We start from the raw sequence: 26,519 nt of genomic DNA, 5'->3' as shown, positions 1-26,519 counted from the left end.
ATGGGGACCAGCTGCTTCTGCTCTTCCTTTGCCACCTTTCCCACTGCGCTCTCACCCTGGCACAGCCAGTGGGGGAAAAGCCCAGCGAGGGAAAAACAACAGGCTGCCTTCTGCAAACTGCTCCCGGGCTGGCAGGCAAAGGAGCTGCAGACGGAGCCTGGAGAAGAGATCTGGCATGTGTGTCACGCAGACACGTGGCAAAATTCCACCCCTTCCCTGAACCACCCCTGCCTGCTTTGCATTCATTTCCACCCCTCTCCCAGCTGCGCTCTCCTTTCTGCTGCCAGAGCCTCTGGTCCAGAGCCATAGGTAGGTAAAGGCACGCATAGGTAAAGCCATCTTAGGCATGAGTCAACCTCACACCTCCCTCCTTCCCCTCCCCAAGCTCTACAAACCAGGGCCATACCCACAAGAGGGAAGTGAGTCACTCATGCAGAGCTCAGGCTGGCAGGAGCTGGGAGTGCAGACAGGTAACATACCTGCAGAGGAGGAAAAGTGAGGAGCAGAGAGAGACAGGGCCCTGGGCAGAGACCACTCTGAGCCCTGGGGGACAAAGAGAGCAGAGGGAAGGATGCTGGAGGCTGGCAAGTGAGGCAATGTGGGAGGTAGATGACAGTGCTGGGATGGACACGGGAGGGAGCAGGAGGGAGGGTCCGCAGGAAGAGAGTTTAGCACAATCCCGAATAGATGGACAGTCTGCAAATAAAAATAAAACCGTAGATAAACCAAACAGTTTAAAATACAAAGCAGCAGCCATGGTAACAGCTCTCCCCTATCAGCTTTATCTCCAGAGAGACTCCAACTCCTGGAGAGGACAGCCCCCACACCCCACACCTGCTCTAATCCTTCCCTGCTGCTAGCTGTGAGCTCTCACCAGAAAGGTGGACGGGTCTATGCCTGGGGGGTTATTTTTATCATTTTCCTCAGGGATTTGCTGCACCTTTCTCCTCTGCTTCTGCTTCTGCCTCTGCCTCTGCCTCCTCCTCCACCTCCTGCTCTTCCTCCTCCAGGTCCTCCTCTGTGCTCTGTGGCCCAGCATGCGGGACAAAAGGAAGAAAGAGTGGAGATACTTGCAAGATGAGCCACGGCAGTTCTTTCTGATACACAACGGAACAAAGCAATCGTCATAACACTGGAATAAAAAGGGACCTTTCCCCATGGCCAACACAATTCTAGGTCAGGGAACAGAGAGACTTGTTTTCCTCTGGAGTATCACGTCAGGGTATCTAACCCACTTACAAGTGCTGTGACCCCACCGCCCAACAACTGCCATCAGTTGCTAGTGCTCCTTCCTGCATCCTGGGTGTCTACAGGGTGTCATGCACTGCCACATGTTTCTGTCCTTCCCTCAAAAGGGGAGCAGGAGATATCCACCCCTCAGGCTGAGACTCGGAAAAAGGAAAGACAATGCTGCAAAACCTTCAGGGAAATAATGCCCTATAGGCAGTGACACACACAGAATGGGCATGAGGAGGCATGAGGGGGATGTTAGAGTAGCATGAGAAGTGCCAGGGTGACTTGCTAAAGCCATTTGCCGCACACAGCCACACACCACCCTTCCAACACACACACTCCTCCTTTTGGGCACTGGGTGTAATGCCACGGTGCTGAACACCAGGACAGGCCTCTGTATTTCACCACTGAGGTGCCCCACTGTCGCAGGGGAGAGAGAAAAGAGAGAAGGAGCAAAGAGCAAAGGATCTCATAGGCAATGGGAGCAGGGCCATAGCAAAGCTGATCTCACCTTGGCTTTGTGGCTGGGCTCAGAGCTCAGGCCATTGGGGGAGTTGTACAACTCCTTGGAGACCACGCACAGGAATTCTGTCTGATCCTCATTCCCATAATTATAGGATGAGCCAATGTTCACAAGCTAGAAAAGATGAGAGCAAGAATCACAAGCACACATTCCTGAAAACATCCACTCCACCTGAGGAGCAAGGCAGAAAGTCCACCATGCAGCATCGAGTCCAATCCATAATCCCAGTGGAAAGGCCTCATAACTAAGCTGAAGAGACAACACAGAGAACCAGGAGAGAAGTCAGCCAGGATGCAAACCAGACTGGCCTCACACAGTATCCTCTAAACCTCTAGAAAGGGGCAAGAAAGAGCCAGTGTGATGGCTCAGTCAATGACTTACCCAGTATTCTCAGAGAGGGAAGGAGCCTTGCCTGGCAACTGTATGGTATCCACGATCTTTTCCCCAAAAAACCACTCCTTCCCCCCCTGCTCTGCCTTATCCATACCTGCTCAAAGCGCCATCCATCTGACATAGTGGAAACCATCTGAGTGAGCTCCTCTTCCTGGCACTGCAGCACACGGTAGACATGCTTAGGAGGCACCTGAGAGCAAAATTGCAGTGAACACTGACAACAGTCACATGCTAAAAGCTGTTCCCCTCCTGCAGAATGAAGTGGTAATACCCCTCCTTGACAGACCTGTCCTTCCCCACGTTCCCAGGTGAAAGGGGAGTGGAAACCACGAACAACTTCATACTGTGCTGTCATTGGAAGCAAGAACAGTATCTCTTCTGGAGAGGAGGGACTGAGCTAAATGCTTCCTGCATTGTCCCCAGAAGATACTGGCCTCTTTTGATGGGGAGTTTGTACTTGTCATTACAAAACCATTTTTGCAAATGCAACAAAGGCTGATGGGTTTTTCAGCACAAAATGACTGTGTTGCTGGAAGCTTACAGCCTGAGGCAGACAAGATGAAAAGTGAGATAGCAGACAATCGTCCCTCTAAGACAGATTTTCAAAGGTTGCTGGCCAAGACAGGGTGTGATTGTGCCACAGGATTGATTCCCTATCTGCACTTAACTCTTTCACAGCCATCTCTTCACCTGTTTCCTCCAGGTTTCTCTACAGGTATTACCATGCTCTTCATTCTGATTACACTCCCAGGACTCCCCACACCATGACACCTCCATGACACCTTTGCTCTCCTTACAAACATTCCTCTATATCCCACAGCAACCAGCTGCCTTCTTCCAAAAGCTAGAGAAGCTGATTTAGTTTCAGGGGCTACATCCAGCATTACTTCTGGGGATGCAAAACAAACCTGCAACTTGTTTATTGTAACTAAATTGGTGGTAGCTTGTCCCCTGCAAAATTTTGCTGCATAGGGATTAGCACATAATCTCTAATTAGTTGCTTCCTTCCATTCCTTGCTGCTTCTCTCCCTCTAGACTCATCTTTCTCCCTTTTTACATGCCCTGCTTTCCTCACCCCACTCTATCTTGCCATACCTGTGTTACTGTGTAGTCCTTCTCCTCCATTCGATCCTTGATTATTCGGATCAAAGGACCAATGTTGTAGAACTCAGCTTCTTCAAGGATCCCTGAGATAGAAGACAGACAGAAGCACCACAAAGCTAACAGCCCATCTTTATTTTTCAACTTGCAAATGATCAATTCTGAGCTTCACAAGGTCCATAGGGAGAAATTATACTATTGCTTCACTTCTTAACAGGCTTGAAACTCTTACTGCAGAGAATTGAAACCTGGCTCTCTGCATCCTGTTTCTAATGCTCACCCCAATTTCCTTATGCTGCCTGCTACTACAAAACAGGCACTGCCAGTGAAGGCTTGTGCTGAGGACTGCTAATACCTTTCCCAGATAACTGGCCAAGGAGAACAACTGTAGGCTCCAGTCTCTCTCAATGATAACTTGTTATCACCTTGCTCAGACTCTTATTAAGGCAGAGAACCACAACTTCTGGTTCTGACAAGTCATCAAAAGACCCTAGAAAAACCTAATTTACCTCCTGGGCCACTTGGAATTGCAGCTCCATATGACTTTAGATGATCTTTGGCTCTCTTCCCTGTTCTTCAACTCTAAACAGGTAAACAGCAAAGTTTTGATTTTTTTCTCTATGGTGTCTGCATCCATCACCTCTCCTGAGACTCACCTGTTTGCTAACAGCCCTCCAGGAAAAGGGACCTGGTTCCCAGAGGGTCAGTAAGGGAAAGGTGGCTGGGAACCAACACTCACATGTCCCCAGGGCAGTACACAGAAAATGTAGGTGGGGAGATTGATCCTTCACTACCTGACACACTCAGACCTCTTCTGTGTCTCTCATTCAGCCACGAATTGCCTAATGGATTAGTTTTATGCCAGCCTGAATGTTTGCAGCAGGAAAACAAAAGTCAGTGCAAATGAACTGGACTCCTGTTTATGTTTTAGATTTGATATTAAAACCTGCAGATGAACTCTGTCTGACCTCAGGATTACAAGAATGGTCAAGGACGAAGCACCTCAAAATTGTGCTTATTACAATCCTGTACCATTACTTGGATATATTTCTGGAATTATAACTGATAAGACTATTCTGAAGAAAACTTTCCTTGCTTTAGGTAAAAATATGTAAGAGAGGCAAGAAGACTAATGAACATGCAGAAACTGTGCTTGGAAAGGGCTGGACAGCACAGCCTGTCTTTGGAATTGGCTCCTTATTAGGCCCTAGCATCCAAAAAATAACAAGGCACTGTGAACTGCTGGCTGGTAACACTGTGATGTGACCGAGTCGTCCTACTGGACCCACTGTCAACCTCAAATGAGGGATTGGTTTGCCTGGCTTGCTCCACTGGAATTTCTGCAGTCCACAACCCGTCAGAGCACAAGCAGCATACAGTGCATATTGCTGATTAATGATGGTCTTTATTACAGAGCTCGGTTTTGTTTGGTCTTCAGGGCTTTCATTCCTAATTAGAAACACTCAGTCATTAATAGAAAACTCAGTCACAGAGCCTGGTTAAAAGTAGATTGGGAACAAGTAACAAATGGCTTATGGAGGCTGAGATCTTGCCTACTTCTCTTTTGGTGACATCTCTGCTGGACAAACAGTCATGATGCCACAACACCTGCTAGGATGCCTTCCTCATCCACTCCAATTCCCTTTAGTAAAGGAGACATTATCATGCTTTGCAGGGATAGCTTGCTGAAATCCCCCCACATCAACACCCAAAAGGAGAACGAGACAACAAGGTTGACAACAAGTCCTATTTTTCCTGACTATGGCAGTGATGGTAAGTGGGAGGTTTCTGAGCTCCACGACTCACCCTCTTCAGCCATATCTTTATCCAGGACCAGCTTCCCATGACGGAGGAAATTCAGAATGGGTCCAAAGTAAGTGGGGTCCCGATCTATTAGGTATGCACCAGTTTCATCCTAGCAACAGAGATAGATCACAAGGAGAAAAAACCCAAGGGAAACTTGTAACCAACCTTCAAATACCCTAAAATACAAGAAAATACAAACCTAAGCAAAAATGTCCGCAATTTCTAAGATTCTTTGGAAACCATGAGTCCCTGAGAGTCCCTAGCCAAGTCAGCCCAGCTTGGATTTTAACTCCTGTATTGGTCTGCTCAGCATGCCCACCTCAGCATGAATCAATCCAGCTGAAAAGGCCCAAAAAATAGGCCTCAGTCTCTTTGTGCAACTGTGCATCCAGGCCTGGGGTGAGAGAGCAGAGATCCCCTTACAGGGAACAAGGCTGAGTCAGGCAGACACAGCTGGGAAATAGACCCAGGATGTGGGGTGACAAAGAGGAAGGAGAACAGGAGCGAAGGGGAGATGGCCTCTCTTTTCCCCAGCTCGGGAAAGCAGGTGCCAGGCTACAACACAGCAAAGTGAGATCTGGCATGGGGAAATCCTTCCCGGGAGAGGAGGGGGAAAGAGCAGGCATTTCTCACTCAGTTGCTCCTGCAGCTGCCGGGGTCTGGCTCCGTCCCTGCATCCCTCCAGCCCTCCCCGTGCTCGGTGGGGCACGGTGCGGGAGGCAACCCAGCTGCCTTACCCGGTCCGACTGCAGCTCCTCGCCCTGGCACAAGCGACACAGGAAAGATTTCTGCTCCCGACACAGGGTCTGCCTGGTGGTGAGGAAGACGGTGCCCCCCACATTGAGCCTCACCCACTTGGCCTGGGTGCCAGCGGGTGGCGGGATGTCCCAGGTGCAGCGTAGCCCCACGGCGCCCTGCATCTCCTCCCTGCCCTCCATCCTCATCCTCACCCCCACCTCCCCCACGGCGTGCAGGGACTGCCGCAGGTGCTGCCTGTCGGAGAATGCCGGGATCTGTAGTTTATCTGCCTCTCCCTCCGCTGCAGCCGTGTTTCCCGGGGGCCAGGTTCTTCCCTGTGACTACCAAGGGAGTCCTGAGAGGAGGAAGGTTGCTCGGAGCTGGAGGATATCACTGCGACTATTGGGGCGGGCGAAACCACAGCTCCACAGCGCTGACACTCCCTGGCTTTTCCCCTGTTCCCGTTTTCACAAACCATGGGCCGGTCAGCACTCCGGAGGTGCAGGGTGTTATGCAAAAATCGTCGGCAATTTATTTCCATAGACATCCTCTGTGGCTCGTTAAAAGGTTCTGGGAATTGTAGTTTCGCAGGGATATGCACAAAAGGGTGATGGGAACTGTAGTTTTCCCAGCTCGCTGTTCCTGCAATGAGGATGCTGTAACGGAGGGTACTGCACCACACGACCCCAGCCCTGCGGCTGGTACTGAGCCTGCTTCCAGTCCTGGGTCTTGTCTGCAAGCTTCCTCGGAGACAGGGAGCACAACCTGCTCCCTGGCAGTGGGCAGATAAGCCCCTCAGCGCTGTAATTCACAGCATTCCCTTCAGGACACCATTACCCCAGGCTCACCACTCAGTGCCGCGTCACTTGCCATACTTCCTTGCAGCAAAATATGCACAGTTGCCTTCTCACTAACATATGTAGGGACACTTCTGGGAACTGTATTCTGGATCTGCATGAAGTGCTGGCAGGAGGCAGGAACAATTTTTCTTCCAGCTTAGAGGAGTTGCTGACTCAACAAACTCCCCCCTGTGCTGCTCCACCAGCACAAACCCGCCGCGCCCTTCCCCTGGGCTCCTGCCTTTCCTGGTCGCGTCTGGGCAACAGAGAGCTCAGACTGTAACTCAGCTCTGTGGGGAGTTTTACCTCTGCCCCAGGCACGTATCGCCCGCCGAGGCCGATGTGCCAATCCCGCGTTACGGAATCTAGCCCTGCCTCTGTCCCTCGCTCCTGCCAGGCCGAGCCTGGTGCTCAGCAGTTCATGCCCCAGGGGACTCTGTTCAAACACGCTCCTTGGCACGGACACTACCTGAACAAGCTCTCTCTCCAGCAGCTCTGCTTTTCCCACTCCCACCTAAGCACAGCTGTGCTTGCCAGCAGCTCAAGCACATTAAAAATGGAAAGGAAAGTCTGGTGTTTCACCCCACTGTGGCTCAAAACCTTCCTCCACCTAAGCAACTTCCTGTCTCTTCCTTGACAGGGTAATGCAGCACTGCAGAGACATACAACACTTTATTTTTTTTGCGTTTTTGAGGTGGGGCGTTATTGAGTGAAGAGGCTGGGTAAAGAGAAACATTATGTTTTACATTCCTTTTCTTCTCATCCTTCCTTCTTGTTTTACTTGCAAATCATTCCCTACAGGAGAAGGCAGCATCACCCTTCCCCCAAATCACCCAGGATTTCCTTAACAAAGATGGCGTGTGTACTTTGCTCCTTCTGTCGACGACGAGTGCCAAGGGGAGGAGAGGAAGAGAGGGCAACACGGAAAAGGTTTCAAGATTGCTGACCTTCAGCTAATTTAAGCACAGGAACAATCCAGCTGCCCCAGGGTATAAATTCAAATAATTTTGAACCAATGCTAGAGTGACCATTAACAGAGAGAGCATGAAAAAAAATTTTTTCTACCTATATGGAGCAGGCTCTGGCCAAAATTACTGCCCAGCCCTTGGACCAGTCTCCACTGAACAGTAAAGTGCATCAAAGATGCTCACACTAACACTGACCCAAGCTGAAGCATCACACAGTGCAATACAGCTCTGGGCTGTCAGGCTGCTGTCCTCCTAATTCTGGCTCTGAGTCAAACCACAGCAAATTGGAGACCTCTGCCCTGCACTCTGGTGTGTGAGGACTGCAGTCAGTACTGGCTGCAGCTCCAGCACAGAACTGGGGTGAGGACTGTGGCTCTCCGATATGAGTGCAGCAGTTGGGTGGCAGCCTAAAACCCCTTATCTCCCCCTCCAAGAAATCTGCCCTGCCTTCATTTTTTCCCCTCTTTTACCAAGGATTCACCCTCTCCTTTTCCTCCTCTGACAGCCCCTCAGCCTCTTTCTGCTTTTTAGGGTCCATCTCTTGTTCTCAACACCTTCTTTTCCAAGCTCCCGCCTGACAATGCCGCTCACAAGTCCAGGGTGATCTATATTGAAGGCATACTTTCTTCCATCAATACCAGTCTCCACCTTTGGCTGGAACCTCAAGTCTTGCTCACCCCAGGGCCACGGGGTGAAAACTTAATTGCTAAATCTAAAGAGACATAGGAAATAGGTCAAGGAGCACCACTTCCAACACCAGAGCCTTCTCTTCTGCAACATACAGCAAAAAATTTATTGGAAGCCCACCAGATCAGGGGTTTCCCCATAGTATGTGAAAATCCTCTTTAGGAAGAAGCCAGTGTGGGGTGAGTTACCAACTAAAATGTTCTGATGAGTTGTTGGTGTGGGCTAAATACAGACCTGATTGCACACAATCACCAGATGTAGTTCTGAGATGCAATTAATGTGCCCTTGTTAAGCTCCCCTAAAATCAAGCAATAGAATACAGGAGAGGTAAATTTAAACAATCGGTGGTGTTTGGTCAAAGGTTGGACTTGATTATAACAGTTCTTTCCCAATCTTAATGTTTTACAATTCTATGACTTGTTCCTCCTGCCTTTATGATGACTGTCTATAAAACACATGTACAGAAACAGAGACAAGAGCAAGCAAGAGCTTACCTGGGGCTGTGTGATGGTGTAAGACCATACAGCCCTGCTGAGTACCCAGTGAAATCATGGGGACCATTGCACGGACAGACTGGGAGCAGGAAAAACTTGACAGCCCTTGGATACTGGGCTGAACAAGAGCTGAAGAGAACAGAGCAGGGGGTAAATGGGAGTGTCTTGGTTCAGCAGTCAGGCCTGCAATGCAATCCTGCAGAAGGCTGCACACACTGCAGTGCTCTGATGAGCCAGCTTGGTACATGGTATATGATGCATCTCCGGCGTTGTGAAGCTGCTCTTACGGAACTGTTATGTTGTGCAGGGATCACCATGTGTTGGCACAGACAGTGTCACCACTCTGACAGGCTGGGAACACATATTAGGGATTACAAGGTGTGAGACACCAGAGGAGAAACCAGGAAGAACTAATTGGCATGTCCATGTAGAATCAGTGCCACTCTCTTTTCTGCAGGAAGTGGAGAGGGGAAGACAAGTGATGCTCTGACATTTTGCCATTAAGCCGACAGTGAATCGGGCAAATAAAATTCCCTACACTGGACTTGGGGGTGAACACAGTTCAGTAATAGAGTCCAGCTTTGACTGCCAGCTGAGCCAGGCATATGGCTCATGGAGAAGGAAGAGAAATGCAGGCAAGTGAATCTTTCTCCAGCTCCTTGTGCTGCATGAGGTCTGTGAGCAATGTACCTGCATTCAAAGCAGCGTGCAAAGTCTGTGTGTGTACGTGCATCACTCAGCACCTTTGCTGGAAGACAGCTGGGAGAAGGAGACAGAATGGTTGTGTAACACCTGGTTGTAAGCTGGGACCAGGAGAGATGGGAGGAACATGAAATGTCCCTGCAGGCAACAGCAATTACCATGGCTCATGCAGTGCTCGGGCCAGTGGTGCTGGTAGAAGAACAGCTGCTTTAGAATTTGGAAAAGTTTGCAGGGGAACAAAAAGTTTGCTGGGAAATGAAGCATGAAATAGTGCAACCTGACTGCTAGGGAGCAGTATGGAAGGAAGAGGAAGGCAAGCAGCAAAGAAGACAAGTGAAGAACAGGAGACCATGGGATTACTTTTGACTGGAGCAGACTGTTTTCACAAAATCCCAATCTCCTTCAGGACAAAAGTATTGCAGATAGTAAAATATACCAATAAACCAATAAAGAGTTTACGTGCTGGCCTGGGATTCTCAAATTTGCATACAGAGCTGTAAAAACTCTAGTCTCGAGTTAGCCACAGGTCAATGTGACCTTCCTCCTACATCAGGGCTGTTGTTTAGGCAACTTTTTGCCTACCATGAGCCCTATTCCACCAAAGATATGCTATTCCCATTTCCCTGTGGCAAATTTTCCACAGGAAAATCATGAACATTAGTGATTTGCATTACATCTACTTCTCCCCAGCTTTCAGTTCCTATAGGAAACCCACCCACTGAGTCAGGGACATAAAGATCTGCAGAACATTTATAGTCCTGGTGTAAGTCCCCTCAGCTGTTCCATATGTCCAGTAGCATCTGTTATAGCTCAAAATAGGTTTTTGCAGTTTCCAGGCTTTGAAAACATTGTCTTCACAACGTTCTCAGTGCTTTGCCGGCATCATGAGAACAGATCTCAACTACAAGGAGGGGGAACATCAGAAGACACTCTTGGATAGATTTTTGATACATGATATAAGAGAGCATATCCCAGAAAAACAAAGTATCTTGCTGTGGGAAAGAAGATCGCAGTTTCTCCTCTGTGGAGAAATCAAGGCAAAGCTAAGCATCTGGGAAAAGATTTGCCAAAAGCTGTGAAGAATGAATGAGATTTTGTAGCAGAAAATTTAGCCTGAGAAGGGCACTTGAATACTGCCAAGCTTGGCATAAATACCAGAGAGGGGGAAGGGCCCAGCTAGGTGTCATCGAGCCACAGGAGTGAAATGTAGAGCGAGGGGAGAGGGAAGATTTGCACTTAATTTGCAATCTCCAGGTGGATGCCACGACTGTGCCACACACCTCCCTGCAACACACAGGACAGAGAAAAGCATCTCAGCCTCAAGAGGAAGCAGAGAGATTCCCACTGACCCCAAGGACTGCTGGGTCAGTGGCAAAAAAGAAACACAGTGCTTAAGATGCATCACCAAATATCCTGGAAGGACATGCAAGAGACAGAAAGTAAGTCTGAAGCAATATGTCAATTTTCCTAATAACTAAAATTTCCTGGAGAAACAGAGCAGGCAGAGAACTCGTTTGGCCACAAAATTGCAAAATCAGCTTCTCTGTGTACTAAAGGGTCACTTGTTTCAGACCCCTGTATACTCAGCACTTGCTGCAATGCCTGCCCCAAGTCCTCAAAGAGCTGGGTTGCCAGTCTGGATGCAAGCAGAGAAATTGCAGGCTGTCAGTCACTGGGTTGTCAGGCCGTATGTGTGAGTGGGGAGGACAGAGGAAGAAATAAACTGCACAGTGAAACTCCAGCTCCCCAGGAGGTGAGCAGAAATAGAGCTTGCATGCATACAGGCCAAGGCCAAGAAGAAGCAGCCAAAAGAGGCAAGAGGAAATGCAAAGAATAAAACACTCAGCAACAGGGAAGAATCCAGTCCTTGCAGTCAAACCTGTGACAGTAAGCATCCACTGCATTTCCTAGAAAGGGCAACCCCATCATCCACAGATATCTACAGGTACCTGTTGCTGCAAGCCCAAGAGAAGAAACTATCTCATTAACTTCTAAGCTAACAGTAGGCCAGAAAAGATGCAGGCTTCTTTTGTGGGAGGGTTTCTGTGGTTTTTTTGTTTAGTTTTGGGCATTTTTTGTAATGAAGAAAATCCCAGAGAGAACAAATTCTTGAACATTATCAGGGATACCTGGTGTACTTTCAACTTTTAGATATAAGAGAAAAAGGTCTTGGGAAAAATAGGTGCCAGTGTGGGTTATTCCTCTGTAGGTCTCAGTTCTGCTAAGTTTTTAGGAGAAGGTTACATGGTAAGAATGAAAATAACCATGCAGTCCATTTTCTGCTATGTGAGCTGACATCCAGTGCTTCAAGAACAGAGCTGTGACTGACAGCTGTCAGTCTTTGGACCTTAAGGCCAAAAAGCAAATGGACAAGGACCAAAAGGAAGAAGGTGGTGCAGAGATCCAAGAGAGAGGCATGCCATTATCTTTCCTGGATCAAAGAGCTTGTTGAGGATAAGAGGTGTGGTTCTACTCACAGAGAGAAGGAAATAGCTTGTTTGAATCTCACTGTGGACAAAGTGATTCCATAAAAATAGAATTCCTGAAAAGGATTCAGCCAAGCAACACTCACATAAGTTTCATTCAGCAGAAAGACCTTGAAACATGTTTATTTACATTATTTAAATCCCAAAATCTCTTCTTTTTCTCAAGGGGGATTTTGGACCATGGGGCTACAAGGCTGGCTAAGTACATGCTGCAGTTAAGAGTCCAAGTACAAGAAGAAATACAGATCAAGTCTCTAGCCTAAGTGCCAGCCTGAAAGCCATATTTGCTCCTTTAACAGCCATGTCCTTCCACAAAGTTTTGCACTCAAAATGGCCATAAAGTGCATGGGTGGGACAGAGGCAGAGAGCAGGATTATGAGGCACAGTTATATAAGTATGACCATCCCATGAATAAACATGATTGAATGTTTTGAGTCAGGAGCTTGGCTTAATTAATTCCCCATGCTGGCAGCAGCACTCTCTGCCATCCACCTGATGTGGTGAAATGGTCACAGAACCACAGAATGGCTGAGGTTGGAAGTGACCTTGGGATGACATGTGTTCCACCCTATCTGCTCAGGCAGGGTTACCTAGAGCTGGCTGCCCAGAACTGCTGTCATCTTTATCCTCCTAAGCAGCAGCAGCAGCAGCAGGGTAAGGAGAAAGTGCTGAAGCACCATGCGCACATAATTGTTATCCAATGCCTTCATCTCAAGACACTTAACCAGGAATGCTAAACCCATCTTTTCCAAATCCTGTTTCAAGGCAAACTACCTGCACAGCTGGGAGACAATGCAGCTTATTACACTGTTTTCCCCTTTCCCTCAGAAATAATATTTTCAGGCTGTGCCCGCATGTACCACTCCACCCAGGCCCCGTCGTACACTGCGACATCTGGCTTGCCACAGAGGTAGGCCCCCAGAGCCACGTGGCAGGCAGTGACCCCAGAGCCACACGTGGCTACCACTGGCTTTAAGAGGTCCACCTTCTTCTCCTGGAACAGAGTACGGATCTGCTCAGGGGTCTTCTCTAAGCCAGACTCTGTGAGGAAATCAGTGAAAGGGATGCTCGTCGACCCAGGGACATGACCAGGCTCAATTCCTGGAAAAAACAATATGGATAGGAATTAACCTCTATTGTCTGGGACAAGTCTATTGCAAAGCCTATTCTGTTTCACTGGGAGGAATATTTATTGCTTAGTGTATTTTGCTAAAACGAATACATTTATTTCTGTTACACTTTGTTTTACTAGATTACTGATTGCTCAGGAAGGCTCTATGTGTAACCTTCATGCTACCACACAGGCACAACCCTGTCAAGTTCCGTTCTTTCCCCTTGTTCCCTCCACATCTTTCTCCCCGTCAGAGCAACCCACGCTGATGAAGCACCTCCACAGGCCGTTCTGAGGGGAAGAGCAGCACCAGTACTTGAAGAGACCAATGATAATGTTTGAGGTGTACTGAAAGCTATATTTCTCACCCCAGCCCCTCATGAGGAAAAAAAGATGCATGGCTTCCCCTCTGCTGAATTTTCAAAGGGTAGCACTTGCTAGTCAAAAGGAGAGGAGGACAGGTGGACACATGGCCTCAAGTCCCATCCCATAAAAGACAGCCATTATTTCCCATCATTACAGGAGTCAAAGTGATGGGCACCTTAAATTAAGCCCCTCTTTATAATGCCAATGTCTCAGAAGGCACATTACCATCTCGGGGTTCTGGCTCTACTCCCCGGAACCGTCCTGCAGCGCGGGCATCCACTAGTTGGAAGCGATGGGAATCCAAGTTATCTAAGACATCCTCATAAGTTTTCACCAGGGACTTGTCCAAGGAGGCATGGAACTCAGATGGAGCTACCTGCGTTTTCCCAGAGCTCAGTGCATTCCCCTCTCGCTGCCAGTTCTTCAGGCCACCATCCAGAAGGGAGACAGCTTCATGTCCAAAGACCCGGAACATCCACCATACCCGGGGTGCTGAGAAGAGACCTTGGTCGCTGCCATCATACACCACAACGTGGGAATCATTCCCCACACCCAGCTTCCCCACATACTCGGCAAAGTCACTAGCCTTGGGCAGCATGTGATCGTAAGGCGAGGTTCGGTCACTGCACTGGTCAATGTCAAAGAAAACCGCACCAGGGATGTGGCGCTCCTCAAACTCCCGCTTCGGATCACGCTTCATCTTCGGCAAATACCAGGATGCATCCACGATTCTCAAGGCCAGGCCAGCTTGCTGGGACTTGATGGCTTCTGAAAGCCATTTTGCAGACACCAGAGCTCGGTAGAGGAGTTGTTGCGACATCGCTCCCGAGTCCTGGCTGAGATTAGCCAATTTCTGGATTCTGCCTGAGTCCACCTGACTGCAGAAGGTAGAAAATCACACATTAGAGACCGGCCTTTCAAAAAAGCGACTGGACAAAGACGCATTTTGGGACCCAGGTCTGCACTGAGGTGCTGGCTAAGCCTACAACGAGGGGCTTGAAATGCTCCAGCCCTGAAAGCATTTTCCCAGAGCTCATCTCAAACACTGCCCCGAGCGGGACAGCCGCGACAGTCCTGCCCTGCGCCCAGCCCCACGCAGCCCCTCTGGCCCCATCCAGGGTCCCCAGCCAGCACTGACAGCGGCCAGAGGGGAGCAGGGCAGCCCCAGGAACTAAGTGCCCCGGGGTGAGGCACGGCCCCACGGCTCTGCCCGTCCCGGAGCACACCTGCAGCCGGGGCCTTACAGGGGCCCCGCCGCCGCCCGCTGCGAGCCCCCCCGGCCCGGCGAGGCCGCGGTTCGCGCCGCTTCGCCCCGTACCTCCGCGCTGGGCCTCGATGCCCGCCAGCCACCGCCGCCGGAGGGCGGGAGCGCTCCCAGCGGGCCGGTCCCGGCCGTACGGCCGCCTCCGTGCCGCCCCTCGGGCCGCGCCTCCCGCCGCCATTTCGCGTGTGTCGGGCTGTGTCGGGCTCTGTGTGTGAGGGGAGCGCATCCCAGCGGCGGCGGCCCCGCCGGTCCCCCGAGATGGCGCGGCAGGGTCTCAGCCGGGCGCTGGTCACGGCCGCCTGGCTGGCGGAGGCGGTGCGGGCCGGGCGGGTGGGCACCGGCCTGCGAGTGCTGGACGCCTCCTGGTACCCCCCCAAGGAGCGAAACGCCCGGCAGGAGTTCAAGGAGAGGCACATCCCCGGCGCGTCGTTCTTCGACATCGAGGAGTGCCGGGACAAGTCCTCCCCGTACGACTTCATGCTGCCCAGCGAGTCCCACTTCGCCGACTACGTGGGGGGGCTGGGGGTCAGCAATGACACCCACGTGGTGGTGTACGACGGGGACGAGGTGGGCACCTTCTACGCCCCCCGCGCCTGGTGGATGTTCCGGGCCTTTGGGCACAAGGAGGTCTCTGTGCTGAACGGTGGCTTCAAGAACTGGGTGAAGGAGGGGCACCCCGTCACGGCGGAGGTCACCCAGCCCACCCCGGCTGTCTTTAAGGCCAGGCTGAACAAGGCCCTGGTGAAGACTTTTGAGGAGATGGTACAGAACGTGTCTTCCCTAAAGTTCCAGGTGGTGGATTCCCGCCCCGAGGGTCGGTTTCGGGGGACAGAGCTGGACCAAGGTAATGGAGGTGGGACTGGCACCTGCCCCAGAATGGGATGAATGTCAATACTACACTGGGAGTAACAGCTCCTAGCAGCCGTCAGACAGGTTTTCCTAATGCACAGGCATGCCTCGGCCTGACTCATTGATTACCTTAAGGGATCCGCAGTTGCACGTTCAGATCCCAGTGCCATCACTGAATGCTTTTGTTGCAGTTAGCTCTAAAGCTGCAGGAGGAAATAGCAGAAAAGGGCTGCAGTCATTTGGTTCCTGGATCTCCCATCCCACACCCTGCAGAAGTTTATCAAAATGCAAACATGAGAGATGAGAGCTCCCAGGGGTTTGTTCAGGGTCCTATCTAAAACCAGCAGACGCACACAAACTATCAGTATTCATGTAGGCACCTCTCACCATAATGAGGGCACCAGCAAAAGCTGAGGTTTTAGGTAATACAGTAACCCAAGGGACGTTCTCCTTATCGCTCTGATTCCCAGCAAATAGAGAATTTGCTTGAGCTGATCTTTGTTCTTTTACTTATGTAAGAAAAGCCTGAAGCCTTTGGCAAATGTATGGGGTGTTAGCTCTCTCTTTTGGATGCCCCAAGTTACGGGAACAAAAACTGATTTTGTTACCTCCGTTAAGCACTGGACACACAAGCAGCAGGGGTGGGAGAAGTCCTGTGCAGTGGGGACAGCAGGTACAGCAGTGTGCCTGGAATGAAATGCAAGTTGGTTAAAGGAGGCCCCTTGCTGTGTAATTTAAGCCTTGGTATATCCCAGAATAACCTCCCCTCTGAAAGGGTGTAAAGGAAACTTTCCTGACTGACCATTTAGGAAGCACTCTGGCGATCACAATTCCACCACCAGAAACTTTTAACTGCTGGGACCAGAGCCCTTCTCAGCAGGCAGCTCCACTGAACTGGTGGGTGTCCCTCTTGGCTCCCTACGCACCCTGCACACACACACAGACCAGGTTTTCTTACCGCCTTGAGCCTGGACTTCCCTTAGCAGAGCCTCAAAAGTCTGGTTCCTTAAAGCAATTTATTAACAGCACAGTAACACAGTAACAGCTTGAGCTGGTGTCTCCGAGGAGGGACCTGAACAAAGGAAACACTGAACTTTTATACCCTCCCAGTCTGTGTGTGACGAAGTCCTGGCTCTTCCAGCTGAGTCCTGGCTCCTGCTGTGTCTCAGTGTCCGGTCACCTGGCTGTGCCGCAGGTCCTGTGCCCTCTGTTGTGCAAAAGGTCAGCGCCAGTTCCTGGCCTCTTGCCTGGGGCTCTCACCACCCAGAGCTCAACCTGCGGCTGACACTGCAGCTGCACACCGAGCTACCTGCACTGAATGTGTTCCTTGACGAGGGAATCGCAGAAATGGTTGGAAAAGAAAGAGTTTCTAGAAGAAAGCACAGGACAGCTCAGCAGCAGCTGTTAGGTCTGAGCAGAGCCCACACTGCCGGAACGTGCGGCAGGCTGTGGCTCCCAGGCAGTGCTGCCCCACTGCCCTGCAGGTTGTTGCCATTCTGTCCTGGCTGTTCACATATGTGTCTGCTGCTGTACAGCCAGTTAGTGTGACACCATGTCCCGAAGCACATTCCTGCATCCAAACTTCAGAAGCATTTGGCTGTAAATGACTCTGTACACGTGGGTGGCCCAGGTGTCTACAGTGAGCCCCCCAACATATTTGACCTGTGTAAAGACAATGTGGAAGGTGAGAAAGGTAATGGGAGTGATGGAGAAGACTGTGGAAGGGAAAGGGAAAGTTAGACTTATTGCTCATTCTGTTTCTTCTCCTACCACAGCCCATCAAAATGAAGGTCGAATTTTAACCTCAAGATGTAACTAAAATGCTCCATGCTGGGAGCTGGTGGATTTTGCATTCTTTCCCAAGGTGAGGGTTGTCATCAGGTGACAAATACTGCAGCCCCAACAGCATCTTCGAAACAGATTTTTCCTTTGAAATGAGTCAGCATGGAACAGCTTATTTGTGGTGGTCCAGTTTTGCTTCCCACAGCAGATCCAGCAGGATAAGCACTCCAGCTGCAGCTGCTCATTCCACAGGAGCTTGACAGCTTTCTGAACCAAGCTACCTAGTAGCAGCACATCAGCCAGCAGTGGGTAAAAGACAGTGCTTACACCTAAAAGAGCAATTTGAAATCAATGCTGATTAATTGCAGGGGTCATCCAATCAGGGAGGATGCAATTTAGAGAAGACTAATGGTCTTCAGGTTAAGGAACTTGCTGCCTTCTCAGGTGATTTCAGTTTAATTATTGCTTCAGTTCTTGACTTCCTAATTAAGTCAATTAATCTCTCCTGTTCTGTGAACTCCATCTCTAGAAGAGGCTAATTGCAGCTGACTCTTTCGCCTCTTTAGTTTTTCAGTTCTTTGTGGTAAGAATTAATTGTCCCTGGTTTATTTTTATCCTTGCTGGGATTTAGACCTCTGTACTGGTTAAGATAAGCCATAATACAGGACTATTTTTTTATTTGCTGGAAGAGGTTCACCAAAGTTGCCAGAGTGGAAAAAAACAGGCATTTCTATAAGCCAGGTCTCGTAGGTTTTAAATGCAGGTATTGCTTTGGGTGAACTTCTTGGATGTTCATGCAGAGTGTGCAGCATAAGCCTGACAGATGTGCAGCCCTGACCTATGCACCGAGTAGTTTGAGGGGCCCCTGCACAGTGCTGTGTTTCTGCAGGAACTAGCAGTCCAGGGCTGATGATAAAAATAATTACATGATGGTTGCCAGTACTGACCCTCTGAGTGCTGGGCACTGAAAACTGATGAACAAGAATTGTAGCTAACCAAGTGCATACAGAAAAGTTGTGAATTTTTGAATTCAGAGGGGAAAGTTGCCAGGCAAGAACTCCATCATCTAAAAAAGAGAGCAAACCCAAAATCATTTCTTGAACTTACAGGTATTTTTCTTCTCATTCTCAGCCCTGAAGTAGTCCTTGTCTTCCTCTGGCATACAGAACTCCATATTTTGCCCATATTCCCAGCTCTCCATCCTGCCTGCCCCAAACATAAACCTTTTGCTCATCTTGAATATTCAGTGGGAATAAGAATGAAATGTTTTTCCTCTCCCTCTCCTCTGAGAGGATTCTGCAACTGGGTGTGGACTGGCTTTGCTTTGACCGTGTAGTAATACTCGGGGCACAGCAATGGAGAGTGAGAAGCTTCATCGAAGTCTGTTTCAACCCACAGGAACCTACGAGGACTTTCAGGGACCTGGCTAGGACCAAGCCTAAAGTGTTCCTTACAATGTGTTCACTGTAGGTTGGACAAGATCAGTAATTGTCCCTTCTAAGACATACCATTTGAATGGAAGAGAGAGATAAACAAGGAGGCAACGGAGGAGGCATTTGGAAAAGAGCTATCTGCAGCCAGCACACTCCAAAGCCATAGGGAATTAAATATGGGCAGAGCAAATCTTTATCTTTTTGACATTAAGGAATTTCATCTGGAGCTTTCATCGCAAAGGGAAGGCTGCAGAGGAGGGGCTGTGGTCTTAGACAAATAGCCAACAATAAAAACAATATGCAAGCAGAGAATCTAACAGATGTGGAAAAGGGGATTAAGTAGTGAAGAAGATAACATATTACAGGTTATAAATTGTGAGGAAGAATTGCCAGACACCAAGCTGAGTGAGACTTGGCAAAAGGAGTTAAAACAAATAACAAAAACTTCTGGAACAGAGTGAACAAAAGAGAACAAAGAGAGAAAGAATAAATAAGGTTGCTGTGTGGTTAGCAGGGGTTCCAGGTGGAAGATTATTTGTGTGTGGTCTCAGAATTATACAGATCCTTGAATCTGTGCTGCCATGTTTTCTTCTCTCCTAAGAATGAGTCTGCAGAGCAGGGACAGAGCTAACCAAAAGATATCCCCATTCTCAAATCAGTGAGGCAAATGATCTCTACCCCAAATATGTGTCAAAAATCAGTCATGTGACATTTTAACTTCATGAGGCAAGAATTTGATAAATTTAATCAAAGCAGGGTTCTGTGGGACAGAAACACTTGCAACGTTCATATTTAAAATAGGCAGTACAACCTCGGCAATTGCTGGTCTTCTAACGTGGATAGACTGGGAGGCTTTCAAAAAACCCTTCAAGAAAAATTATTTTAAATGAAGAAAAAATTGAGTAAAATATGTTGGTAGACTTGCACTGCAGCCAAGGGCTTTATTTCCTTGCCAACAGAATTGGTTGGCCAGATAAGAAAAATGGGAACATGCATGTCTGGAAGTTATGTCTGATCTTTTCTTCTAGCCGCTGGAAGCACCTACAAGGTAGAGTTGTGCTATTTGGACTTCATCAGTGCTTTGGACATAACATTAGAGGGGCATTTATTATCTCAATATGAGGAGAGGGCAAATAGCACAAATACTGTGAGATTACAAAAAAAAATTGACTAAAAAGCAGATAAGTGAGATAAGAATAGCAAGTACTGAAAGATCTATGGGGCTGGAAGTTGCCAGCATGGTCCCATCATTATGCTTCTGTGCTTTGTTTCGTGTTTTTCTGAATCATTGAGGCATTGAAAATAGGGAGTTGTTACTGAAATGTGCTGCTGACACAGCTATGGGAAGGTCTAAGTGATCGCATGGGGAGAATTATGTGAGGTGCCACCTGCAGATATAGGAGTGACAGGAAGTATAACACTACAGAGAGCAAAATGAGTGCTTAGTAGCCCAAAACACTGAACTGCTTGAGTTTCTCTTACAAGCTGATGACCCACATTTGGAAGCAGTAGAGGAAGGTAAGACTTGGATCAATTAGTTGAATGCAGGAACATCACATGTGATTTAGAGTTGGCAACAGCCTTGGCAACTTCTGTCTACCAACTGTAGTGTTAGGAAATACCACTTCCTTATCCAGAAGCCTGCTGGACACCTAGAGCTGTGTCTAGGGTGGCCAAGACAGAGAAAAGTGTATCTAATGGGCTCTTACTGGATTTAGGCTAAGGACGTGAGGTTGTTGGGAGTGCTTGCCATCAGTCTGTTGGAGCAATAGCAGAAGGGCAGAAAAACTGTTTCAGCCAAAGGGCAGTGTTAGCTCAAGGTCAAATGGTGTATGGACTGACTGTGATGATCTCAACACTGGAAATGAGTATTCCTCCTCACATGAGCCAGGTGGTGCCTCAGTGGGAAGTTTCATGATGAGAATCCAAACTGTTTCTGAGATGGATGCTTTTTTGAAAGGCAGCTTATAAAATGATTACTGTAGTAGCTGGGGCCCAGGCTCTGTAGTCCTAGGGTTCCTTCCTGGAGTTTTAGTGGTGACTGCATGAATCTGGTGTGGAGTATCCTCTGTTTCACATGGGGCAGGAGCAGATGTATCCTCTCCCCTGTTCAGATCCCAGCTGCATCCAGCCTTGCCTTCCAGTCCTTTGTTTCTCTGCTCTTGACCCAGCAGAGAGAGATGATAAAGCTTCCTTAGCCACTCGAGAGCACTTCTTAGGCAGTCCAAGGAATTGTGGTTGTGCAGTTTCAGCTTTCTCTCAGCTGAACACCCACATATGTGAATAAATGCAGTTTCTACAGAATTCCCCATCTTTTGCACCCACAGAGTGCAAACACTGGTCTCTGACTCCAACAGACTTTTGAATCTCTGGAGCAAGAAAGTCTCCCTACAGATCAAAATCAAAACTGCTCTAGAATGAGAGTGTTTTTTTCAGATCTGCTCAGCTCCTACCTGAAGAGTTGTTTAAGGCTGGTGAATTGTCAGTCTCCAATAAGAGAGGGGTACAAACCTATTTTAAGATGCATGAACAGTCTAGAGAAGCGATATCGATTGCCCAGCAAGCTTCTTTGAGCAAGAGTTCCCTTCTTGTTCATCCTCCAGGACTTCCTGGTCTCAGTACACTTCCCAGTGCCCTAGGATGGCTCATCGACTTGTCTGTGTTGGGGTGATCACCAGTACTGCAGCAGAGCCTTGCAGAAATCCTTTGCTGAATGGCAGGGTCAGGATCATTTACTCTGTGGGAAAGTGGTAGCCTAACGCAGGCGTGTAAGAGGCTCCAGTAAGCAGCTTTGCAGTCTGAGAACTATACACAAGGTTTTCTCAGTTTTTGCTTCATTTTTTGTTTCCTCTCTGTCATACAGACACTCTATTGATGAGTGAGTTTTGCAGTTCTCTGTACTGAAGTGTGATGAACTGTTGTTTTCTGGAACTGCAAAAATGTGGTGAAAGCATCAGTCCAAAACACTGCCTCTTTCTTTTTTTCTTTTCCTTTTTAAGTGTTAGTCCCTGCAGAAGTCAGCAGTTTTTCTCCCAACTTCTCTCAGTAATGCTAAACATTTCTGAAGGATGCATGAGGTGACTCCTAGACAACTGTGCACTCGGGAAGGATGAATCAAGAGACAAAGAGGGTCCATCTGGAACAGGAAGAGAACTTGTGAAGCTGACTCAGGGCAGCTTTGATTGTCTTTAGGCTCTGTCTCTATCCAGCAGAGCAAAAATTCCCTTCAGTTCCATGCCAAAGCTGTTTTCCCCTTACATCTCACCATGTCATGTTACCACACTGCATAGTGATGAAACTGCAGTGTCATTATGATGTGTGATGTCAGTCCCTGACTAGGTATAGTTCAGTCATTTGACTATAACAAAGTCAAATGATTAAACTGCCTTAATCTCTCCTATATCCTGAGACCAGTTACCCTAATAATTTGAACAAGTGGAAAGCTGCCAGTGAAACAGGTTACTATTCATGTGATTTTTTCAGACTTGTCTCATTAGAAGTTCAAACCTAGCAAGGAACCATTCCCTGAAATGCATTTTCAGTGTAATAGATAATGTTTTTGGCTCCAATGAGGCTTGATCCAAAGCCTCTCAAAATCATTGGAAAAGCTTCCATTATTAAGCCTTAAGAGTCTGAATTTGAAGGGCGTGATGCCAACCTTGTCCATTGTATTTTTGTATCTGCTACTCTCTAAAGACATTGTTTTGACATGCAGCTTTGAACTTGCCTGAAATGGTCAGATACACCAGCAGAAAAAGAGAACCTGTGCTGATTTCATGCATGGAGTAGATAAGAAGTGATACAAAAACTAAATTCTGACTTCTCTGACCCCACTGTCCCAGGATAGCTGCCTCAGCAGTGATGTGGCTGACTTTAAGGTTGCTTTATGATTTCTCTTATTTACTTTTCTGAAATATGATTTTGGGGTGATGCAGGAATAAACTGTGAACGGATAACCACTTTCACAAATTCCACATGCAGGCCACACTTCCTGCTTCTGAACACTGTGTCACTACACACTGCTGGCATGCCTGGGGAAGGTTGGAAATGCATTGCTTTATTCCTCTTATCACATGTGCCCTTAATGCCTTTGTTACAGCCTTTTCTGTGGAAGTTCTTTGATTCCTGTCATGTCTAGAGCTTCTTCAGATTTCTGCATCTCATTGCTTTCAGTGAGGAAATAGTTTGCTAAATATTCTGGAAGTTTTGACTTCATCGAAGCTGAATAATAATTTGTCCTCTTCTTTTTAGTCCAATACCACTTTGCATCTTCGTCATCAAGTGGAACAAATGTGTCTTTTGGAGGGAGTGAGACTATCTGCAGTGATGTCTCTTAATGTCTCTTGTGGGTGTCTTTCATCACCTACGTTAATGTGTCCTTGCTCATGTTTCCTTTTCTGGTTCACTCTTGCAGGGTTGGAATCTGGCCACATCCCTGGTGCTGTGAACATACCCTTCCACTCATTCCTATCAGAAACAGGGCATGAGAAGAGTATTGAGGAGATCCAGGAAATATTCCGTGAGAAGAAAGTGGATCTCTCGAAGCCGCTGACGGCCACGTGCCGCAAGGGTGTCACGGCGTGTCAGATCGCCTTGGCAGCCTTCCTGTGTGGCAAGCGCGACGTGGCCGTGTACGATGGCTCCTGGTCCGAGTGGTTCCACCGAGCCCCACCACACTACAAGGTCTCCGAGTCGAAGCGCAGCAAGGCCTAGAGGGAGAGCTGTGTCTGGGGCAGTGCGGTCTAGTAGCTGTCCCCAGCCCAGGGTAAAGCAAAAGGGAGGAGGTGGAAGTAAAGGAAAAATCGGTTGATTTGGATTTTGCCAACTTTTATAAGAATTATCATTAGATTTCTATTGAACTTTTGATTTTTGACAATTAATAAAATCTTAGATGCTGCATCTGTGAGTATTTCTAATTCTCCTCTGTTACCTGTGACCTACTTGCGTTGGGTGGGAAAAGGAGCTCTGCAACATGAAAGAGAGTTACACTCTGTGCCTGAAGACCTGCAGAAATTCCAGTGGCCTGGTGAGAGATCAGGAGCAGAACGAATGAAAAGTCCAGTGCTAAAATACAGCGCTGGGTACTGGCCATGGGAGGGCCAAGCTGTGGTTCTGTCATTGACTCTGTGTAAGACTTCTCACCAGCCCACCATCTTCCCATTTGTAATGTGGAAAATGGGGGTACCTTCTGTATGGCAACTGGGCCCAACCCACAGGGCGGCATATTGCCTCCTTGGGGCCCAGGTAAGGGACATCAAAAAGAAATGTATGGTATCAACTGGTATGGCGCACTTATTACCCTCTACTGGTGTTCCAGGTAGGCAGCAACAAGGACCCAACAAGAAGGCTGAGGTCAGAGAGCTCATGTGAAGCATTTGGAGATGCTAAAAGATGCAGTTCTGCTGAAATACAGTCTTGTTGATTATCATGACTGTGTTAGGAAAGTCGCCAAGAAATCCTGTATGTGTGGTGAGAACTTTTGGGCACAGGTATTTCATGAGACACGAGCCTTTTATTCTGCTCCTTGTGTATTTTTTCAATACAAGCAAGGATAACCCTTCACCACACCCAGTGAGTTCCATTTCCCATGGAGCTGGAGCCCACAGCTCATAGAGGGAGGGAGCATTGTTCCCTAGCAACCATCTCTACTCTTCAGCCTTCATCCCACCTCCATACCTGGACTTCAGCAGGACCTGCCTGCTTGTACGAACCACCAGTCACCACACCAGGGATCATGGACCAGGTGAGAGAGGTAGTTATGGAAGAGGTTTTGCCTCTTGGTAAATCATGGATCTTTGGGGGGTTTTTTAATAAAAAATGAAGAGAGAAGGAAGAGAGAAATGTTATTTTCACATCCATGGGGCTCCTCAGGTTTGGAAAGTCACTGAAACCTCCTCATAGTTTGGAGATTTAGTCAAATGCAGAAGGCCTGTGAGACCACTCGTGGCCACGTCTGGTGGCTGGTGAGAATGGCCAGTTCCCACACCTGTCTAAGGATGTTTTCTGCCTGGGAAAAACAGCTCTCTGTTTCCTCAAAGGCTGCATGTCAGGAAAGTCAGAATGTTAGGCTATGCTAAACATTTCATCCAGAAAGAAAGATCAGGTTTAATCCTTTTCAGCTCTTTGATCAAGATATATCTTTTCTGATTGGTTGCCTATTGTCCCTCACAGAATTGGCTTAGCAAAGCAATAAGTAGACGTACTTCTGTGGTTTCTGTATCCAGGAGGATGGTAAAATGGCCTTAAAGTCCTTCTGGGCCTCAAGATGTAGGATACTCTGAGCAGTGCTTTGACTTTGGACCTTCAGGGATAGAAGGAAAATGAACAATAACAATCACATGCAGTTGCAATGTTTATATAATAACAGTGACAGCAACATCATATATCGCTACAAACTAGAAAGTAAGAACAGTTGCTTTGGTGTCATTTTGTCCAAGTGGAACTGGGGAAATGGAAGTTATTGATGAATGGGATTTGGGAAATGAGCACATTGCCTCATTACACAGAAATTCTGTTTTGTTGGAAAAAATGGGAGAGGAGGAATTTCTACATCAGCAGACTGGAAAGTTCTTCCCACTGAATACAGGAATAATAACAAAACAGACATGTTTTTGTTTTAAGTAGGAGGTGGGAGTTAGCACAGGAGTTTATTTAGCAGCAGATTCCTCCACTTTGATCATGTGTAAGTGTATGGCTCTTCTTTAAAAAGAAAGAAGAGCAATAGAGAAAAGAAGCAGATCATTCTCTCTGAGTCAGGACTGTCTTCCTCTCCTCATCTCTTGTGGCCCTGTTCTTTTTGTGGGAGAGGATCTGCAGAGCATGCAGCACTGACTCCTGGAGTCTGACTGATGCAGAAACTTCATCTTCAGGATCCCAGTACTTGGGACATGGTGCTGCAAAGACCTGTCAGTGTAAGACCCAAGCTGCTGCTAGTTCAAGTCAGCCCTGGTGGAGCACTAGGCTCCTACCCCATGGGCTGGTGCCTTCATTCCCATAACTGCCTCAAGAGCAGAAGGTAAGCCCTGTGTCATGTCCTGAGCTAATCTGGTGAATCCACATATTCATTCCTACCTAATCCGGATCCCATTTGTCCTGCTGCTAGTGCCAGCAGGCTCACAATTACCATATTCACCACCATGGGCTGTGGCTTCAGTTTTAACTTGTCACAGCCTTCACATGGGCTAAACCTGTCAAGTCCCCCTGGGATGAGGAACACACACAATAAGCAGGACATGACAGAGGGTTACACAGACATTCCCTCTGCAGGAAAGACACTTCTCATCCTAGTTGTCCCGTACAAGTACAATGCCTACAGAAGCCACTGAGGGAGACTCAAGGACAGACCCAGGTCCCAGGGATTAGTCATAGCTCAAAGAGCTGTGCAGGGGTGGAAATGCCAGGAGTTTGCTGCACTTTGGGAGTGTGGACTGACAGAGTTTCCCTGTTGTTTGTGTTTTCAGAAATGTCAAGCTCAGGGTAATGCAGCATTAGAAACAGAACAGAAAGGACCCAGTGACGCTACTGAAATGACAGAAGACTCCTTGGCCTGGGCATCTCTTTCAGATTACCAACAGCTGAGTTACAACTTGAATGTAAATCTCTGCCAAGGTGAGGAGACACACCACCCATCCCTGACCTTCAAAGCTGGTTCCATCTATGCTTGCCAGGGCTCAGGGCAGCCGCGTTGCTGTGGGTAGAGATCTGACTATAGGTAGTACTCACTTTCCCCTCTTATTCCTTCTAT

The 26,519-nt window shown here is 48.1% G+C and overlaps 3 protein-coding genes across 4 annotated transcripts; 1 reads left to right on the top strand and 2 right to left on the bottom strand.

Moving 5' to 3' along the window:
• Positions 1-214: 214 nt before the first annotated feature.
• Positions 215-6,188, bottom strand: KCTD17 (potassium channel tetramerization domain containing 17). 2 transcript variants are annotated; one of them, XM_082280958.1, is made up of 7 exons: positions 5,794-6,188; positions 5,057-5,165; positions 3,245-3,336; positions 2,244-2,339; positions 1,745-1,870; positions 941-1,025; positions 215-479 (listed from the first exon to the last, which is right to left on the bottom strand). In XM_082280958.1, the coding sequence occupies exons 1-7, from the start codon at positions 5,998-6,000 to the stop codon at positions 388-390; spliced, it is 807 nt and encodes a 268-aa protein (XP_082137084.1). In that variant the 5' UTR covers positions 6,001-6,188; the 3' UTR covers positions 215-387. The 2 variants fall into 2 exon arrangements, with proteins under 2 accessions (XP_082137084.1, XP_082137083.1); XM_082280957.1 differs by lacking the exon at positions 5,794-6,188 and having other exon boundaries at positions 215-696; positions 5,057-5,415.
• A 5,658-nt stretch (positions 6,189-11,846) lies between these two features.
• MPST (mercaptopyruvate sulfurtransferase) lies at positions 11,847-16,841 on the bottom strand. Its single transcript, XM_082280897.1, has 5 exons — positions 16,519-16,841; positions 16,169-16,247; positions 15,690-15,763; positions 13,673-14,325; positions 11,847-13,071 (listed from the first exon to the last, which is right to left on the bottom strand). Exons 3-5 carry the CDS (start codon positions 15,728-15,730, stop codon positions 12,773-12,775), a joined length of 993 nt encoding a protein of 330 aa, XP_082137023.1. The 5' UTR covers positions 15,731-15,763; positions 16,169-16,247; positions 16,519-16,841; the 3' UTR covers positions 11,847-12,772.
• Positions 14,858-23,674, top strand: TST (thiosulfate sulfurtransferase). Its single transcript, XM_082280898.1, has 2 exons — positions 14,858-15,555; positions 23,190-23,674. The coding sequence occupies exons 1-2, from the start codon at positions 14,970-14,972 to the stop codon at positions 23,486-23,488; spliced, it is 885 nt and encodes a 294-aa protein (XP_082137024.1). The 5' UTR covers positions 14,858-14,969; the 3' UTR covers positions 23,489-23,674.
• Positions 23,675-26,519: the final 2,845 nt, after the last annotated feature.

Source organism: Coloeus monedula (genome assembly GCF_965178545.1).
Source record: "Coloeus monedula genome assembly, chromosome: 4".
NCBI lineage: Eukaryota > Metazoa > Chordata > Aves > Passeriformes > Corvidae > Coloeus > Coloeus monedula.
The sequence above is the reverse complement of the archived record's forward strand: the minus strand, read 5'-3'. Positions and strand labels throughout refer to the sequence as shown.

Excerpts from the sequence above, each read along its gene's own strand:
- KCTD17 (XM_082280958.1), bottom strand. The coding sequence starts at position 6,000 with ATGAGGATGGAGGGCAGGGAGGAGATGCAGGGCGCCGTGGGGCTACGC. Across the intron at positions 3,337-5,056 it reads TAAAGATATGGCTGAAGAGG|GGATCCTTGAAGAAGCTGAG; the intron begins GTGAGTCGTGGA and ends CTTCTATCTCAG. Across the intron at positions 1,026-1,744 it reads AGCCCAGCCACAAAGCCAAG|AGCACAGAGGAGGACCTGGA; the intron begins GTGAGATCAGCT and ends GCTGGGCCACAG.
- MPST (XM_082280897.1), bottom strand. The coding sequence starts at position 15,730 with ATGGCACTGGGATCTGAACGTGCAACTGCGGATCCCTTAAG. Across the intron at positions 14,326-15,689 it reads GCAACTGCGGATCCCTTAAG|TCAGGTGGACTCAGGCAGAA; the intron begins GTAATCAATGAG and ends TACCTTCTGCAG. Across the intron at positions 13,072-13,672 it reads AGAGCCAGAACCCCGAGATG|GAATTGAGCCTGGTCATGTC; the intron begins GTAATGTGCCTT and ends TGTTTTTTCCAG.
- TST (XM_082280898.1), top strand. The coding sequence starts at position 14,970 with ATGGCGCGGCAGGGTCTCAGCCGGGCGCTGGTCACGGCCGCCTGGCTG. Across the intron at positions 15,556-23,189 it reads GGGGACAGAGCTGGACCAAG|GGTTGGAATCTGGCCACATC; the intron begins GTAATGGAGGTG and ends TCACTCTTGCAG.